The sequence below is a fragment of the Glycine max genome, chromosome 1, assembly GCF_000004515.6.
Source record: "Glycine max cultivar Williams 82 chromosome 1, Glycine_max_v4.0, whole genome shotgun sequence".
In the NCBI taxonomy this organism is placed as follows: Eukaryota; Viridiplantae; Streptophyta; class Magnoliopsida; order Fabales; family Fabaceae; genus Glycine; species Glycine max.
This window is the reverse complement of record NC_016088.4, coordinates 6,760,360-6,778,046: the sequence shown is the minus strand read 5'-3', so window position 1 is coordinate 6,778,046 and position 17,687 is coordinate 6,760,360. Positions and strand designations below refer to the sequence as shown.

Sequence of the window (17,687 nt, the reverse complement as noted above, 5' to 3'; positions counted from 1 at the left end):
ATGGATTCATATCTTGCATGAGGGAAATCAAGTTACTGATGTGTTGGCCAAACATGGTTTGGAGCTTCAGTGTTCTACTTGTGATTTTGATGTGGGGCCTTTTTTCATTTCTAATGCCTTAAAGGCAGATAAAGCTTGTACTACCTTTCGTGAAGGTATCTAGTTTCAAATAAAATTGCTCATTCATAAAAAAAATCTACATGAATAACCCATTGGACTTATTCAAAGACGACCAAATAACCAATCATCAAAGAAAAAATCATTAAAATCACAAATAACCAAAAAAACCAAAATGAATGCATGATATAATTAACTCACTAGTCATTATAATTCTCACTTTAAGACAATCATTGATTAACAAAAATCTCCCGATAGTTTTGTATTGCAGCAAAGAAGAGGGGAGAAGAGAAAACATACCATTTGCATCAATTTGACTATGACTATGGTATTGAGTGAGATGAAATTTCATGTTTGAAACCTCTGATCTTCTGCAGGGGGCTGAAGCACCATTCTCAAAGTCCAGGTGAACAAAGTCACTGAGAGAGAAGTCTCCCACACGGCTTCCGGCATTGCTAACCCTTTCCAAAGGCAAATCAGGAAGTGCAGTGGGAATGTTTCCTCTGCGTTTCCCAGACTTTTGTTTTCTTCTTTTCTGACAACTGCTCTTTCTGTTTGGATTTGAGGCACAGCTCCCCATTGTGGTGGAAGTAATCTTCTTCACTAATCCGGCCAACATTTTGTCTTTATTATGTATCACCACAAAAAAAGATTAAGTAGTACTAGTGTATCTATGATTAACCCCCCTGAGAAGAAATTAGAACTTTGCATTCACACAAACAATCAAATTTGTACTGGATCAGCTCCAAATATGGAAGAAATGCATAAAAAAGAAAGGGTTATGGTTAATTTATATATATACTAGGATGAGAAATCAACTTAATTTAATAAAAGTGGCTTTACCAAATAATCAACTAAATCGTTCAACAGCTAGCACATATGCATGTATACATATATACCTTAAGTTAAAAAAAAATAGCAATCTAGACAATGATACACCTACGACTGATTATAACATGGAGGCCATCAAGGTGATCACATAGCTTTGTCTGCCACACACCACCTCAATTTGAAGAAAAACACCTGAAGAAAGCAAGAATATAAATAAATAAATAAATAAATATATACACATCCTTCCATATAAGGATAATATTATTCATACAAAAAATAAAAAGAAAGATTCATAAAATGATTATTTTGGCTTGCAAGAGTTGACAAAAACAAAACAAAACAAGATGTAACAACGTTGGTCTGGATTCATCGTACATGTTCACATGCATACAATCCTAGCAACACATACGTGCTGATTGCTGAATAATGTTGTGCTGAATAATGTTGACGGGGTAACTAACGCACATAAAAGTTAAAACAACACACATCACAAGTAGCATGAGCGAGTCACATGAAAACAAAAGCATACATATGATATGAGAAAGAACACATTGATAAATAGGGAAGAAGAAGGAACATAATATATAATATATAGTATACACACAACACATGCATGCAAAAAGGATCAAAAAGGCTTGAATAAAACCAAAAAACATGTATATTTAAGAAAAGGGTCATTGACAAAAAGATCAATGATGATAACAAAAGAAGAAGAATTGAAGGATCCTATTGATGATCACCTAGGGGGGTATGGTATGAAGGAATCGAAGAGGTGGTGCCGGTAGCATAAAGGAGGAACCGTTGTTCCCAAAAAAGGAACTATGATTCCTCTCTCTTGGCTAGCTTCTCCTACGTGTGGTGGTGTTGGTAGAGGTTTCCTTTGTCCTTTAACTCGTTGTTGAGACGATGATGAGAACAAAAGAAAAGACAAGAGAAAAAAAGAAGAGGGGTTCCAACCAAAATGAAGAGAGAGACAAAAGATTTTGACAACTGCACCCAACACAAACACAACACAACCCCTCCAATCAATTCGGATCCTACTTCGTTGTTAGAGTCTTTATCCCCGTCCTTTCAAATCTCTTTCCATGCTTCTCTCTCTCTCTCTTCTCATTATCACAAACTATAAATACTTTTTTTCTTGCCAAGTAACCAGCATCAAATGATTCATGTCAAAGGTAAAAAAAATTTATTAAAATGAATTATTTCTAACGTAGTTTTCAATGTTGGTTGACACTTGACAACAATTAAACCATTTAATTTCTAGAGTAAATATTACTACTAGTACATGCAAGATACACTTGGTGTTTGGTATAAAGAAAAAAAAACTTTGGGTCATAGAACTTGTCCATTACTACACAAAAATGCTCTTCTACGACTCGCGATCAAAGAGGGTTCTAATAAAATCAATGTCTTAAAAAATGCACTGACATTTTTGTAAATAATCTCAACTTTTCAAATACAGTTTTGTGAAAACCGTCTCCGAAACGTCCATTCAAAGATGGTTTTAACAAAAATCGATGTTGAAATAAGATACTCAGCATTGGTTTTAACAAAAATTGAGGGCGATAACCACGGAGATGGCGAGCACGACCGCGAGAGCGAGGACGAGAGGGAGCAGAGCTTGCAAGAGGTGGAGGTTGTGAAGAAGGAAGAGGAGAGCGAGGAGGGAGACTCAGATAGTGATGCCAAGGACGACAAGTATAGCTCGTGAGGCGTGACGAGCAAGCAGAGGGATGACTTCGTCAAGAGCGGATCTGAGGAGAATCAATATGCTCACCATGATGACGGGGAAGAAGAAGTCGACAAAGCCAGAAGCCCTAGGCATCCAAGAGCTTGAAACGCTTGAGTTGTTGGACAAGCCTTCACTAGTTCCCATTAAAAATGAGTCTTTTTCTGAAATTGATGTACACTCAGAGAATGTTTGTATTGAAGAGGATGTTTTGGCACCCTTTTTGAAGTTTTTCAAAGGAAGTAGTGATTCTGTGGTGGAGGAGGAAGAAGTCGGTGGGGTGTTGGAAGGTTCTAAAGAAAGGGGTGATGAGAGTGAAGAAGCTAAGAAGGTTTGTGCTGAGTACCCTGAGCCCAAACCTGGGCATTTTGTGGTTGGTGTTGTTGTTATTGACGTATGCTCTGTAATTCAGTTAGTTAGTTAGTAGTTAGTAGTTAAGAGTTAGTTAGTTTGACAGCTATGAAGGTTGTTGTAGTTACATGTGTAGTGTATATAAAAATAATAGTGATCATGAATGAGAACACTACTACAAAAAGCAGTTTTAACATCAGCTTATTAACATCGGTTTTATACAAAATTGATGTTAAGTTAAACGCAGTGACATATTTGTAAATAAAGTATCTTAAAATCAATTTTCCAAAAAACCGATGTTAATGCATACACGTTAACATCGGTTTTTTGGAAAACCGATGTTAACGTATGCTATGTTAACATCGGTTTTTCAAAAAACCGATGTTAACGTATGCTATGTTAACATCGGTTTTTCAAAAAACCGATGTTAATATAAACATTTTTTAATTATTTAAATATTTTAAAAAAAATCATATATTGCGTTATTAATTATATTTTAATTAAAAAAATATAATAATTAAGAAACAATTATAAATTCAAAAGGTAAACATTTAAAAATTAAACTAAATTTTTAAAATGAATTTCATAATTTTAATTTTATTATTATTTAATCAACAAAATTTGATCAGACTTCGCCATATTTTTTTGTCATTTGATTAAGCAAAGTTTTTTCTTCACTGCTTAAATGACCAACATACAAATGGAGGTGAAATTTAATATTTTGGTTATTACCAAATGCATTGTGTTAAGAGTAAATAGTGGATGCTACTAAAAAAAAGAGTAAATAGTGTATGTTAATAATTTAATTTTTTACACTAATATTTAATAATAAATTATTATGTACAATTTTTTTTTCTCATGTTAGTTATCCTAAAAATTGTAGTAATAATAAATTTTAACTAATGAATGATATAAAAAAATTATATGGTTTCTTTATAGAAATTAAAATCTTGCGTAACTTTTTTTTGTCAAAGATCGATCTACCACAAATGTCCAAATGTAGTGTGTGACTACTATCCAAGTAAGTGTAGGGTCGGATTGATTATCCGTAAAAATTAAACATAAAAATATATAATAACTATTCAACCAAGAAAAGACAAAAAAAATAATTGTTTAGTCAGATCTCTTTGACCGATAAAATAATTTATTTCAATGGACATATTTCAGAATAAATATAAAATCATTGTTATTTATAAAAAAAAATTCTAAAAATTAATTTAAGATATGATTCTTGCATAATACTAAATACATGCCGTTAAAAAGATACATATTTTAAAAAATGTGATTATATCCCATGAAAATTAATCAACATTATAATGATTTGCTCAAAATGATCCAAATTTTTAAAATTATATTGAGGTTTATAGAGTCAAAAACTTTAATTATGATGATTATTTAAAATAGAAAAAATTTACAATTTATTATATAAAAAATAATTGTTAATAATTAAAATGCACTATGCATGATTATTGTAAAACATAAGTATCCATGTATTCCTGATTTTTTTTTAATTTTTATTTGAAAACTTTGATTATAGAAAAATAAATCAAATATTAAGTTGTATTTCGATAAATTGTTGGTCCAAATAGTAGTGGGTTAAAGTAAGATTTTGGATTTGGATCTCGTAGATGAAAAAAAAACATTGTTAAGTAGTTTAAGACCATCACGTCATCCATGATTCCGACCAATAATCATAATAAGTGAATAATAATTATTGTATTATTCATTGATCTAAGGAATTTTAATTAATTTAAAATATTAAATTATCTATATGTCACATGATTATTGATTAGGATCATAGATAATATGATAGTCCGAATCACTTAATAATTTCTTGATTGAGAGGGAAGAACATATGAAATCATTTTATTTGAAAAGTCAGGTAATCAAGTTCATATGTAGGATCTTTAAGCATTTTATCTTCAACCATTTTATTTGATTAATCTAGAATATTTCATCTAATTGATTGAGATGATAAAAATTATTTTGGTTATCATCAAACATGTTTCTAAAGCCACTATGAAGCATTGTAACATCATTAAAAAAATATATTTCAATCCATATATTCACTACAAAGAATCATTCATAAAAAAAAAAAAAACATGACACAACAATATTCCAACAGAAAAATACAAAGAAACAACACAATAGAATTTGATAGACGACAAAATCACAAGAATCTGATTTTTGTAGAAGTCGTTGGGCCTGTGACTTTTTAGTTTTCCTTTTTTTTTAATATGTTTGAAATAGAGGTCGTAGAATATGTAGGGATTTATTTCTTTTTTGAAATAAGTATTATTAAAATAAAAATTGATTTAATTTATTTAATATGATTATTTTAATATTAAGGATAAAATATTTATTTACTAATAAAAGGTAAGAAAAATGCGAAAAAGAAAGAAATAAATCATGGATAAACTCACGACTTCAAATTGGAATTAAACAAAAAAAAATGAGGTTGCAAGGGGTTTCATGACTTTGGTGAGGACAATTTTTTTTAAGAAAAGGAAAATTAAGAACATTCTAATTTAATTTTTACAACATAGATTTTACTGTGCAAATGTGGTTTACCAATTGTTTAGATTAATAAAGAGAAAAAAATTAAAAGGAATGAAAGAAAACAAATAAAAATTAAAGATAAATATAATAAAAAAAAGTGTTGTTTAGGCAAATAGAAAAAAAGAAAAATAAGTGGAAATATTAATATTACTTGTTTGAATGAACGTAAAAGAAATAAAAAATAAATAAATAATTATATTAAATTATTTTATATTAATTAAAAAAATACGCAAATATATTTCTAAAACAATTTTTAAAAAATTTACTTTATAAAAAATCATCAGATAAAGGCATCTAATGCACCACAACAGCTCACCCACATTAGTCTTTGTTTTTTATGTCTTTCCCTTTCATATATAATTTTTATTCTCATCATCAATTTTGCTTGGGCCAGCTTTTTATTAGTGGACCATTCACAATGACACAATTACCCCCACTCCATGCATATTTCATTTTTCTATTCTACTGGAAACCAAAAAAACTTGTCTAAAGGAATAGAAACTAACGATGAAAGGGAAAATAAATTGACTTCATCACGTGACTAAAGTTTGTTTCTTTTTTTAAATAAAAAATTACATATTTTTTATTAAATGATTTTATGGAGAAGAATATTGAAGGTGTTCAGAAACTGGCTTTTTGTATTGAATGACATCCTTGCTTCATTACATTAGTGCAAAAAAAAATGTAGCTGTCTTTTGCAAGGTATCAGCAGGGGAAGTTTGATATTTTCATGAAGTTATGAATACTTTTGGGTTTGACTTTGCATATACACTTTTAAGCATGAAATTAATTATTATCTATTATTTACTCATTTCTTCCAACTTTTCAAGCATTAAGACAATATATTGAACAATGTAATGTTTTACGTTTTTTCTTTGGTTAGTTACTGGATTTGGACTCAGAAAGTTTCACTCAAAATTGGAGGGGTATTTTTTACCTTTCACTCAAAATTAACACAATCAAGTGTTAGTGTAGGGGTATTCTTTAGACACTGGACAATAGTTTCACCGCTAGGATTCCCAGCATTTCAATTAAAATTAGGTTTAAATATATTTTTATTTCATTTAAATTGTATTTTCTTTTAATTTAATTTATATAAAAAAATTATTCAACTTCATTTTTTTAAGTTTGTACTTTTCTAATTTTTATTATTATAAGATATTTTGTTTATTTTTAATGCTTATAAGTTTATGTTTTTTAATTTTAATTTTTAAAAACAAGAACTTATGGAAACTATAAAATAAAAAAAATAAAATCTTAAAAAGATTATAATTAAAAAACGTACAAACTTATAACTTATAAGAATTTATAATAAGCAAAAAAAAATTTACAAAAATCAAAACTGAAAAATTACTGACTCACGAAAACTAAACTTATGAATACCAAAAACAAAAAAACGTTAACTTGAACCAAAAATATCATCGTAATGCTATGTGCAAAAATTTAAAAGTCTGCTCCTTCCTCTCACTCACTCAGTCACTCACTCTCCCTCGCCGCTGCTCACTCACTCTCCCACGCTCGCTCCAGGTACTATAATGCCTCTTTCTCTTCCTTCCATCACATACTTCCAGCAGATTAACTCTTCTCCATGGGCTAGGGTTTATGCCAACGAAAGTTTCTAACTCACAACTATTGCCTTTCGGATTCAAATCAAAGTGAGAGATTATAAAATTTTCTTGTTATTGAGATCTATACTTCATTCTTCTTTCCCTCCGTGAACTATGTTATTGAGTGCATATTACTACTAGTTATGCCTTTCTAAAAACTGACAATAAAGTGTGTTTTGTCTGTGACCTTGTTTTGCTTTGAAAATCTTCAGCATTGCATGAAAACTATTTTTTGCTGGTGGTCTGTGGAATTGTGAACCAATTTGCATAAACCCCAAGAGAGGGAGACTAATATTTTAGGGTTCATGCTTTTGGTGCATTTATGTTGCAGTTGTCATTCTATTCTGAGAGATAATGCTATGAGTTTGTTTTTTTTACTTCTTGTTTTTGGTCAAATTTCACTGTGTTATATACTATAATTTATGAATGTAAGAAGAATTAAAAGACATAAATTTGAAAGCATTGAGGAAACTGAGAGGGATCTACTTCAGAAGGAATCGTCAAATAGAGTTTAGGTAATTTTGATTGTTATAGTTCTTTATTTCATCATCTTTGCATGGAATTTATTTATTCATACACTGTTCCTCTTTTAAAGCAAGAAAACCAATTTTCAACAAAGGGTGTGCCTAGTGTGATAATGTTTCTTAGTTTTATCTATATATATAGCTCTCTTGAACAATTTCACTTGTTGAACCTAAGCTTGTATAGTTTGCATTGCCATCTGTAACTTGCTTTACTCAAAACAAATTTCTCCCCTTTACCAAGAAACAGTATTAATTGTTTTTTTACTTCTTGGGAAGACCAGTTGGCTAATAAGCTGGGATTGCAGCCGTGGCAGGTGTTTCTGTGGTTTCAGAACCTCAGGGCTCGAGAAGAACCAGGTGTGCCTCATATTTATTTTATCTCATGATTTATGAAATCTATATCCTTCCACTATCTCATGAGGTGTTTTAGTTTAGCCTTATTTAAATTGGAACATTCAGCTGACTAATGGTGATGACCTTAGGGCACTTGTTGGCTGCGCCATTAATAAAAAAGTTTACAAGGGGCCAGTAAAACAATAGTGAAGAAATAGAAATAAAAAGAAGGATATATACTCCAAGTTTACAAGGGGCCAATAAAATAATAGTGCAGAACTTGTAAATGTAAATCATTATTATAGAAGGATATATAAACTAGAAAGTGGAAGTGGCAGATGAAAATGTCACTAACATCACGTGTGCTTCACTCCAGCACAAATTCCACCGCCACTGACAGTTGGCTTTCATTCAGACACATGACATTATATCAATTCAGCCACTCGTGGGGGTTATGAATATTTAGAAGAAAAGCTCATGGCTGAGAAGACAAAGAAAAGACTGGAAGAAGCTGCCCAATCTGGAAGCACTAAGGGCATCATTGACCCTCCATCTCCCATCAGACGCCACGTGAAATGGAAGATGACCCGCACAAAGAAAACTGGACAGATGACATCTGAGGCAGCAAAGGAAATAGCTGACAGGATTGTAAGTCATTTTTAATTAATAATTGTAATTATCTTTGTGTATTTTGTGAATTCCTTGGACAAATAAGTGTTCGGTACAAGATTCTTTGGATGAGCAGGCGTTACAGGGATCGTTCATCCCCCATGGACGTACGGATATCCTGACTGCTGCCATTGGGCGACCAGAGCACCCTGGCCGTGTTCGTGCTGTTGGAGCCGGTGTCACCATAAAGCAATACTTTGGATCGGCTTCACGAACGTCTCGCAGTTCTTCCTCCATGCCTCCTGAAGACCTAGAACAGTTGACCCAACAAATCAGAGACCAATTGGAGGAGTCAATCACAGAAAAAGTGACTCGAAAGATGATGGAATCCTTCAGCCAGATGCAGTCCCAGTTTCAGTCTCAGATGCAATCACATGGACTTGCACTACCTCCAGAGCCAGAGGTTGGTCCCTCAGGTCCTCGTGTCAGCTCAAAGGAGAGTTGTGTTGATCCCTCACGGAACAATCCAGGGACGGGTGACTCAGACAAATGCGGGCTATATATTGAAGAAAATCCTTCCTGCCTGGTTGCCCTAGGAAGACTTTATGAGGGATCCACAACAGTTCACAACATCCCTTTGTTGCATGGCCAAGTCAAGGTTGGTGTTGAGGAGGTTAAAGATGCAGAGGCTCTCGTTCCTGTACCCACTGACGAGGTTACCTTAGTGGGGCAGACACTTAACACCTTCCTTTTTGCTTGGCCAACACATCTTGTGAAGCGTTTATCAGAACATGTATTTTACTCTGATTATATGTTTATTTTTTTCAATTAATTTGTTCACTGTAATCAAAACTTGCTAATTAACTATGTTTTATCAACAGGCAGCTGTGTCTCCAGCAAAATCTCCAGAAAGCTCGGATGAAGAGGTCGATGATCCCCTGTACTTGATGACATTGATCATCCCACAATTGTTTTTGAAGCCGCTCCAGGTTATGTGGGATGCTACCATATTCGGGGTGTTTAATCAAAACTTCCTGTTGTATATAAAGCACGAAGATCTCTCTGAAATTGCACACGGTGGTCAATGTCTTAGCATATCTATTATACAGTTGTGGATTCTGTAAGTCATTTTAGATTACTATTAATTACCAAAGTAATTGTTTTAAATTCATACACAATTAACTTTGACTTAACATCACAGTCATCTGACTGAGACAAGTGTGCGACCGGGGAATTTTGATGTGTATGGATTCCTCGAGCCACAGTCCATTCAGAGATCTGGGCAATCACAATTTAAATCCGAAAGTTACATCAAGAGTTGGATACAGAGTTCAAAACGAGATGTTTACCTTGGAGCCTACCTGAATGGGTAAGTCAAACACAATAATTGAATTTAAATAACCTATACTACTTCAATAACCCATATTCGTCTCTACTACAGCGGACACTAGCAAATGGTCGTCATTCTACCTAAGGAAAACATAGTTGTCTAGTTTTGTTCTTTACATAACAGGCCAGACAACTACCTTAAGGGAATAATTAACAGGTCAGTATTGTTTTCAATACATTTTCATTGGCATAACTCAACAACATCAATATTTTAATGTTCCTCATATTCAACACTAGTGCTTTGAAAGGACTTGATGATACTCCACAATCGAAATCCAAGGCTGCTGCTAGGTGGATTGTTGTTAAGGTGCGTGATTTAAATAAAAGTTCTACTTATATATATTTTATGTGTGTGTACACTAATTGTAGTTAACGTTCAATTAATATCCAAATTTCATTATGTATTTAGTGTAATAGACAAAAAGGAATCACTGAATGTGGCTACTACGTGATGCACTGGATGTCCACGATAATCTTAGGATCTTTCAGGAATAATTGGGAGACGGTAATTGTTTATTTCAAACAAAGTTGATTTTTTTTATAATTGTTATTGCATTATTAATTTATAAAAAACCAATGTTAACTGTCAATAGCAACACATTCGTTAACATCGGTGAAAAAACCAATGTTAACTGTCAATAATAACACATTCGTTAACATCGGTTTTTGTATAAAAACCGATGTTAACATGGTTTAACATCGGTTTTTTAAAAAAACCGATGTTAACTGTCAATAGTAACACATTAGTTAACATCGGTTTTTTATAAAAACCGATGTTAACGTGGTTTAACATCGGTTTTTTGAAAAAACCGATGTTAATTGTCGATAGCAACACATTCGTTAACATCAGTTTTTTAAAAAAATCGATGTTAACTGTCAATAGTAACACATTAGTTAACATCGGTTTTTTATAAAAACCGATGTTAACGTGGTTTAACATCGGTTTTTGGAAAAAACTGATGTTAATTGTCAAGAGTAACACATTCGTTAACATCGGTTTTTTATTCGTTAACATCGGTTTTTTCAGAAAACCGATGTTAACTGTCAACATTAACACATTCGTTAACATTGGTTTTTTGTAAAAACCGATGTTAACTTTCAACATTAATATACATTTTCTGGGTGTACTTCATATTAGCAACATCGGTTATTTATATAACCGATGTTGGTATTTTATGTTAACATCGGTTTTTAAAAAACCGATGTTAACGATAATACAATCAACGTTGGTACTTTCAACATCGGTTTTTGAACCGATGTTGAAAGTCATAAATAACCGATGTAGAAAGCATATTTTCTGATAGTGGAAGAATGAGAGTGTGTAGAAGTTTTAATTCAGAATTCTAAGTTCCCTCTATTTTCTAAATCAATTCCTTCATCTTCTCTTATTCTCTAACATAGAGTGAGTGAGTGCATAGTGTGAGTGTGTGTGAAGAGCTTTATTTGTTCCAACATACTGGTATTCAGAGCTGAGGTTCAAGATCCTTGGATACCGAAACTGAGATGGCTTCCTTGAATGGAAGTTTTCCAGCATCTATGCCTGTTCTCAAAGGCAAGAATTATGATGATTGGTGTGCTAAGATGAAGGTAATCTTTCGATTTCAAGATGTGATAGAAGTGGTGCAAGAAGGGGTTCAAGAACTTGACAGGAACCCAACTGATGCACAAAAGGTGGCTCACCGTGATTTGATGAAAAGAGATGCAAAGGCATTGTTTATCATTCATCAGTGTGTAGATGTAGATAATTTTCAGAAAATTAGATCTGTTGATACTGCAAAGAAGGCATGGGATACTCTAGAGAAATCCTATGCAAGGGATAGCGAACTCAAGAAGGTGAAGTTGCAGACCTTGAGAAGGCAATATGAACTTCTACAAATGAGTGATTATGAAAGCATTGGTGAGTTCTTTTCTCGAATCTTGGAAATTACAAATCAAATGAATGCTTATGGTGACAAGCAATCAGACTTGGGGATCATTGACAAGGTATTAAGAACCTTGACACCAAGATTTGATCATATAGTGGTGGCAATTGAGCAAGGCCAGAATCTTGAAGAAATGAAGATTGAAGAACTGCAAGGAATACTTGAAGCTCAAGAGATGAGGCTCAATGAAAGAAATTCACAAAGATTAGCTGAGCAAGCTATGCAAGCCCAAACAACCAAAGGGAACAACTATGATGGTGGCAAGAATAAAAAGGGAAAGGGAAAGTGGAAGAACAATAAGTGGAAGGGGTCAAGTGAGAGCTCCAGCAATTCTGGAAATCATAACCAGAATGAAGAAACAGACAAGAAAGGTGGAGGGAATCACAAAGTGGGTAAGAAGAAATTCAACAAGAAAGGGATTCAGTGTTATAACTGTCAGAAATGGGGACATTTTGCAGATGAATGCAAAAATAAAAGGGTTCCAAGAAATGCGGATGAGGCTAAATTGGCACAAGATGAGGATTCTGACTCTGATAAAGTGTTGCTAATGGCAACAACAAACTTAGAAGAAGACAATGTTAATCTATGGTATCTTGACACAGGCTGTTCCAATCACATGACTGGACATAGAGAGTGGTTTGTAAACATTGATGATAAGGTGAAGAGCAAGATCAAGTTTGCAGATAATAGCTCTGTAACTGCAAAAGGCATTGGAAAGGTGATGCTTTAGAGGAAGGATGGACAACACTCATTTGTCAATGATGTGTTATATGTTCCCAATATGAAGAATAATTTGCTGAGTTTGGGACAGTTGCTAGAAAAGGACTACTCAATGCAGATGAAGGACGGTCAAATGAAGATATTTGACAACAAGAAGAGGTTGATCCTAAAGGCCTCTTTGTCAAGAAATAGAACATTGAAGATTGGAATTCAGATTGTTGAATTTCAATGCTTGGCTGCTTCTATAAGTGATGAAAGCTGGATGTGGCATCAAAGGTTTGGTCATCTAAACTTCAGAAGTTTAAGTGAATTGAAAAGTAAGAAAATGGTTCATGATCTTCCCCAAATTGAGATACCAAAACAATTATGTGTTGAGTGTTGTGTGTCAAAGCAACCAAGGAATTCTTTCAAGTCAGAAATTCCAATCAGATCCAAAAGAAAGCTTGAAGTGATCTATTCTGATGTGTGTGGTCCTTTTGAAGTGAAATCCCTAGGAGGTAACAGTTACTTTGTGTCATTCATTGATGAATATACTAGAAAATGTGGATCTATCTCATTAAGCAGAAAAGTGAAGTGTTTAACATTTTTAAGAAGTTTAAGCTGTTGAGTGAAAAGCAAAGTGATAAGGTAATCAAAGTGCTTAGAACAGATGGAGGTGGTGAGTATAACTCACATGAATTTCAATTATTTTATGATAAAGAGGGGATAATTCATGAAGTGACATCTCCCTATACACCTCAGCATAATGGTGTTGCTAAGAGAAGAAATATAACCATTCTAAACATGGCCAGGAACATGATGAAAGGGAAGGGAATGCCTCATTACTTCTGGGGAGAGGCAACTTCTACTGCTCTGTATATTCTGAACAGGTGTCCCACTAAGAGATTGCAGGGATACACACCTGAAGAAGCATGGTTAGAAAAGAAGCCTAGTGTGAGTCATTTCAGAATATTTGGTTCACTGTGTTTTAGGCATGTGCTTGAGCAGAACAGAAAGAAACTTGATGACAAGGCTGAACCAATGATACTCATTGGATATCATCCAACTGGTGCCTACAAGCTGTATAATCCTAGAATGAGGAAGGTTGTGATTAGCAAAGATGTCTTGATAGATGAAACAAAGGGCTGGAATTGGGAAATAAATGATGTTGACAATGGTGAAAGAAAGGTGATTGTGAACCTTGAAGACAAACAAAGTGAAGAGGATGTACCATCATGTTGAGAGCAACTCAGAAGGTCACAAAGAGAGAGACAAGTACCACAAAAACTTAGAGAGTATGAATTGTATCCTAATACAACAATCACTGTAGAAGGGGATTTTGTGCACTTTGCTCTACTTGTTGAATCAGAACCAATGAGTCATGATGAAGCCTCACAAAGTTCACATTGGAGAGCAACTATGGAAGAAGAACTGAGATCAATTGAGAAGAATCAGACTTGGGAGTTAGTCCATTTGCCTCAAGGAAAAAGACCAATTGATGTGAAATGGGTCTATAAGACTAAAGTAAAGCCTAATGGAGATGTGTCCAAGTATAAGGCAAGATTAGTAGCAAGGGGATTTCTGCAAAAACATGGGTTGGATTACAATGAGGTTTTTGCTTCAGTTGCAAGACTTGAAACTATTAGGCTCATTGTGGCAGCTGCTTGCAACAGAAACTGGTCTCTATATCAACTGGATGTGAAGTCAGCATTTTTGAATGGGCCACTTGAAGAAGAAGTCTACATAACTCAACCACCTGGTTATGTAGTTGCAGGACAAGAGGATAAAGTCTACAAGTTGAATAAGGCACTATATGGCCTCAAGCAGGCTCCTAGAGCCTGGAATATGAAAATTGATAGCTTCCTAGTCCAGCAAAATTTCACCAAGTGCACTACTGAGCATGGAGTCTATGTCAGAAACACAAATTCTGGTGATTTTTTGATAATATGTCTCTATGTAGATGATTTGCTAGTGACTGACAATAGTAAAGAAGATATAAGAGTGTTCAAAGGAAGAATATTGGATGAATTTGAGATGTCTGATCTTGGTGAACTATCATACTTCCTGGGTATTGAATTTGTTTCTACCAGTAAAGGGATTTTCATGCATCAAAAGAAGTATGCAGAAGACATCCTAAAGAGGTTCAATATGATGGATTGCAATTATGTTATCACACCAACTGAAACTGGAATTAAGCTGCAAATAGATGGGGACGAGAAAGAAGTTGATCCTACCTTGTACAAGCAAATTGTAGGCTCATTGAGGTACCTATGTAACACCAGACCTGATATTGCCTATTGTGTTGGGTTGATAAGCAGGTTTATGGAGAAACCAAAGACACCTCACTTCTTGGCAGCAAAGAGGATTTTGAGGTATGTGAAAGGAACATTGGATCTTGGCATTTTATATCCTTACAGTCAGAAGAATATAGAAGGAGAAGTGTTTGGTTATAGTGATTCAGATTGGTGTGGTGATAAGGATGATAGGAAAAGCACTACTGGTTATGTTTTCAAATTTGGAACATCACCAATCTCTTGGTGCTCAAAGAAGCAGAGTGTAGTTTCTTTGTCAACGTGTGAAGCAGAATATATTGCTGCTGCTATGGCAGCCAGTCAAGCTCTATGGCTGGAAGCTCTAATGGAAGAACTAAACTTGAGAAATTGCAGTCCTATGAGGTTGTTGATGGATAACAAATCAACAATTGATTTAGCTAAGCATCCTGTGGCACATGGCAGGAGTAAACATATTGAAACCAAGTTTTATTTCCTGCGTGATCAAGTGAGTAAGGAGAAGCTTGAATTGGAGTTTTGCAGGTCTGAAGATCAAGTTGCAGACATACTAACTAAGCCATTGAAGTCTATCAAGTTCAAGGAATTGAGAGACAAGTTAGGAGTGACATCCTTGACAAATCTGAATTAAGGAGGGATGTTGATGTATGATGTAATTCAGTTAGTTAGTTAGTAGTTAGGAGTTAGTTAGTTTGACAGCTATGAAGGTTATTGTAGTTACATGTGTAGTGTATATAAAAATAATAGTGATCATGAATGAGAAGAATAAGAGTGTGCAGAAGTTTTAATTCAGAATTCTAAGTTCCCTCTATTTTCTAAATCAATTCCTTCATCTTCTCTTATTCTCTAAGATAGAGTGAGTGAGTGCATAGTGTGAGTGTGTGTGAAGAGCTTTATTTGTTCCAACAGTTGTTTCAGGTAATGAGAACAAGCTCAATGTGAATGTTGGGTCATAGTTACCAGGTACAATGTTGACAAAGGAGGTGTTTCCCTTGTTTAGTAAAGAAATGGAGCACTTGTTGTGTGATGTGAACAATGTTGAAGAATGTTCTACAATTCAGGGGAAGATAGGGATTCTGAAGAATGATGATGCAATAAATGGGGTAATAGTGCCAGTGTCGAGGGGGAACTGTTGTAGAGATTGGAACCATTTTGTTTTCTAAGGTTGTTGGTAGGACACTTGCTAGTAGGTCGTTGCTTTCAACTAGAAGGCTCTTTCGCCGGATTGCCTGGCATCGGCTGAGGCGGGTTTTTGTCTTCCTTTCATTATTCTTTTTTACCTTGGTTATGTTTAGCATATTAGATATGTCAAATTTTATGTGTAATTTTGTGAATGGGATCCAAGTGCTAGGTTCTTATGATTACTTTGTTTGAAACTTACAAAGCATAGATGCAACACAAGACATGAGTGTGACATGACACCAACAAAAGAAACTGCAAATTCTGAAAATTATAAGGCACAACATGGTTTGGATATAACACAAAAAGATGATATTAAGCTAACATAAAAACAAAAATCTTACATTACAATAAAAACATCAAGTTTCAATAGTCAACATTTTTCATTGTGAACACAATAAAATACTATCATTTATCTAGTTATAGTGTCTCATCCATATTAGCACACAAATTCAAAAATAAAGTAAAGAAATCGAAGGATTTAAGCTAGGTGTAGCTATCATTGGTATGGTAACCGTTTTGGTGTGTTCATGATTCCTAGGTTAGAAAGTATTATCAAATATTGATAGGGTAAGTGAATGTTACATCATTAACAACTATAGTTATACTCAGGAAATATATGTGATAACAAACTTGAAAGCAATGATCTTAAGTCAAATTATTGCTTTAGTCAATTTTAAAACCTACAAAATCAATTAATCTCTTATCTTGCTGATGAGATTTAAATCTTATGCTTTTAATGTTTTGGGCAGATAAAACAGCTTGGTGAACCTATAGAAGTTAGAATCACTAAGTGGAATACTAAGGGACTGCTGACAAGGATTGAGGTTTGTGCCATTGATTTGAATAATCATGTTCATGTATCATTTGAGTAAATAATTATCACTTCATGAATTTGGATATGCAGGGTTTGCGAGCTTTCCTACCTAAAGTCGAGCTTATGAGAAGAGTAAATAGCTTTACTGAGTTGAAAGAAAATGTGAGTTCCAACCCCGTAATTTTCCTCCAACCGAAAAATTATACACAATAAAATATTATTTTGGGACAACTAATTTACTTATATGCTTCCATGAGATTCTAGTACTCTATTATTGTATTATAGATCAACATATAACAATATTTACAACTTAATTGATGTTGATGGCGTTATTAGGCTCAATTAAAATCTTTTCTAGCTTTGGTTTCCTTGAGTGTGATTGGGAGAAGCCTCTATGAGCTATCCTATTAATTCATTGTTGGTTTTTAACTAAAGCAATTATTTTTTCATGTTCGTATGCACGTACAAGTTATTCTAGTAGATGAAGTTGAAAACAATTTGATACATAGTGAAAGGGAAGCTTGGGTGAGTACTCAAATTTGTTTGTTTCCTTGGTTGTTGCCTCATTTGAATAGTCAATGTTGGAGTTTACCTTTTGTTTTCTCCTTTTTGTCTTTCAAAATCCCTACTTTGTAATTAATAAGTTTGCAAGAAAAGCTAAATCTTCAGTAAGGAACACTTCTTAAAGGGACTGTAAGAAAGATCCTTTCTTACGGAGCCCAAATAAGGATAA

At 33.8% G+C, this 17,687-nt stretch overlaps 1 protein-coding gene and 1 pseudogene across 5 annotated transcripts in view; one reads left to right on the top strand and one right to left on the bottom strand.

Moving 5' to 3' along the window:
• Positions 1-17,687, bottom strand: part of LOC100794541 (uncharacterized) — a 43,069-nt gene that overhangs the window by 4,435 nt on the left and 20,947 nt on the right. For all 5 annotated transcript variants that reach the window (XM_014773471.3, XM_041012884.1, XM_003517765.5 and 2 more), the window contains one exon: positions 418-1,140. In XM_014773471.3, the coding sequence (XP_014628957.1) occupies positions 418-736 (319 nt within the window). In that variant the 5' untranslated portion in view covers positions 737-1,140. The remainder of the gene's footprint in view (positions 1-417; positions 1,141-17,687) is intronic.
• On the top strand, positions 2,610-17,203 carry LOC121174197 (protein PIGMENT DEFECTIVE 338, chloroplastic-like; annotated as a pseudogene).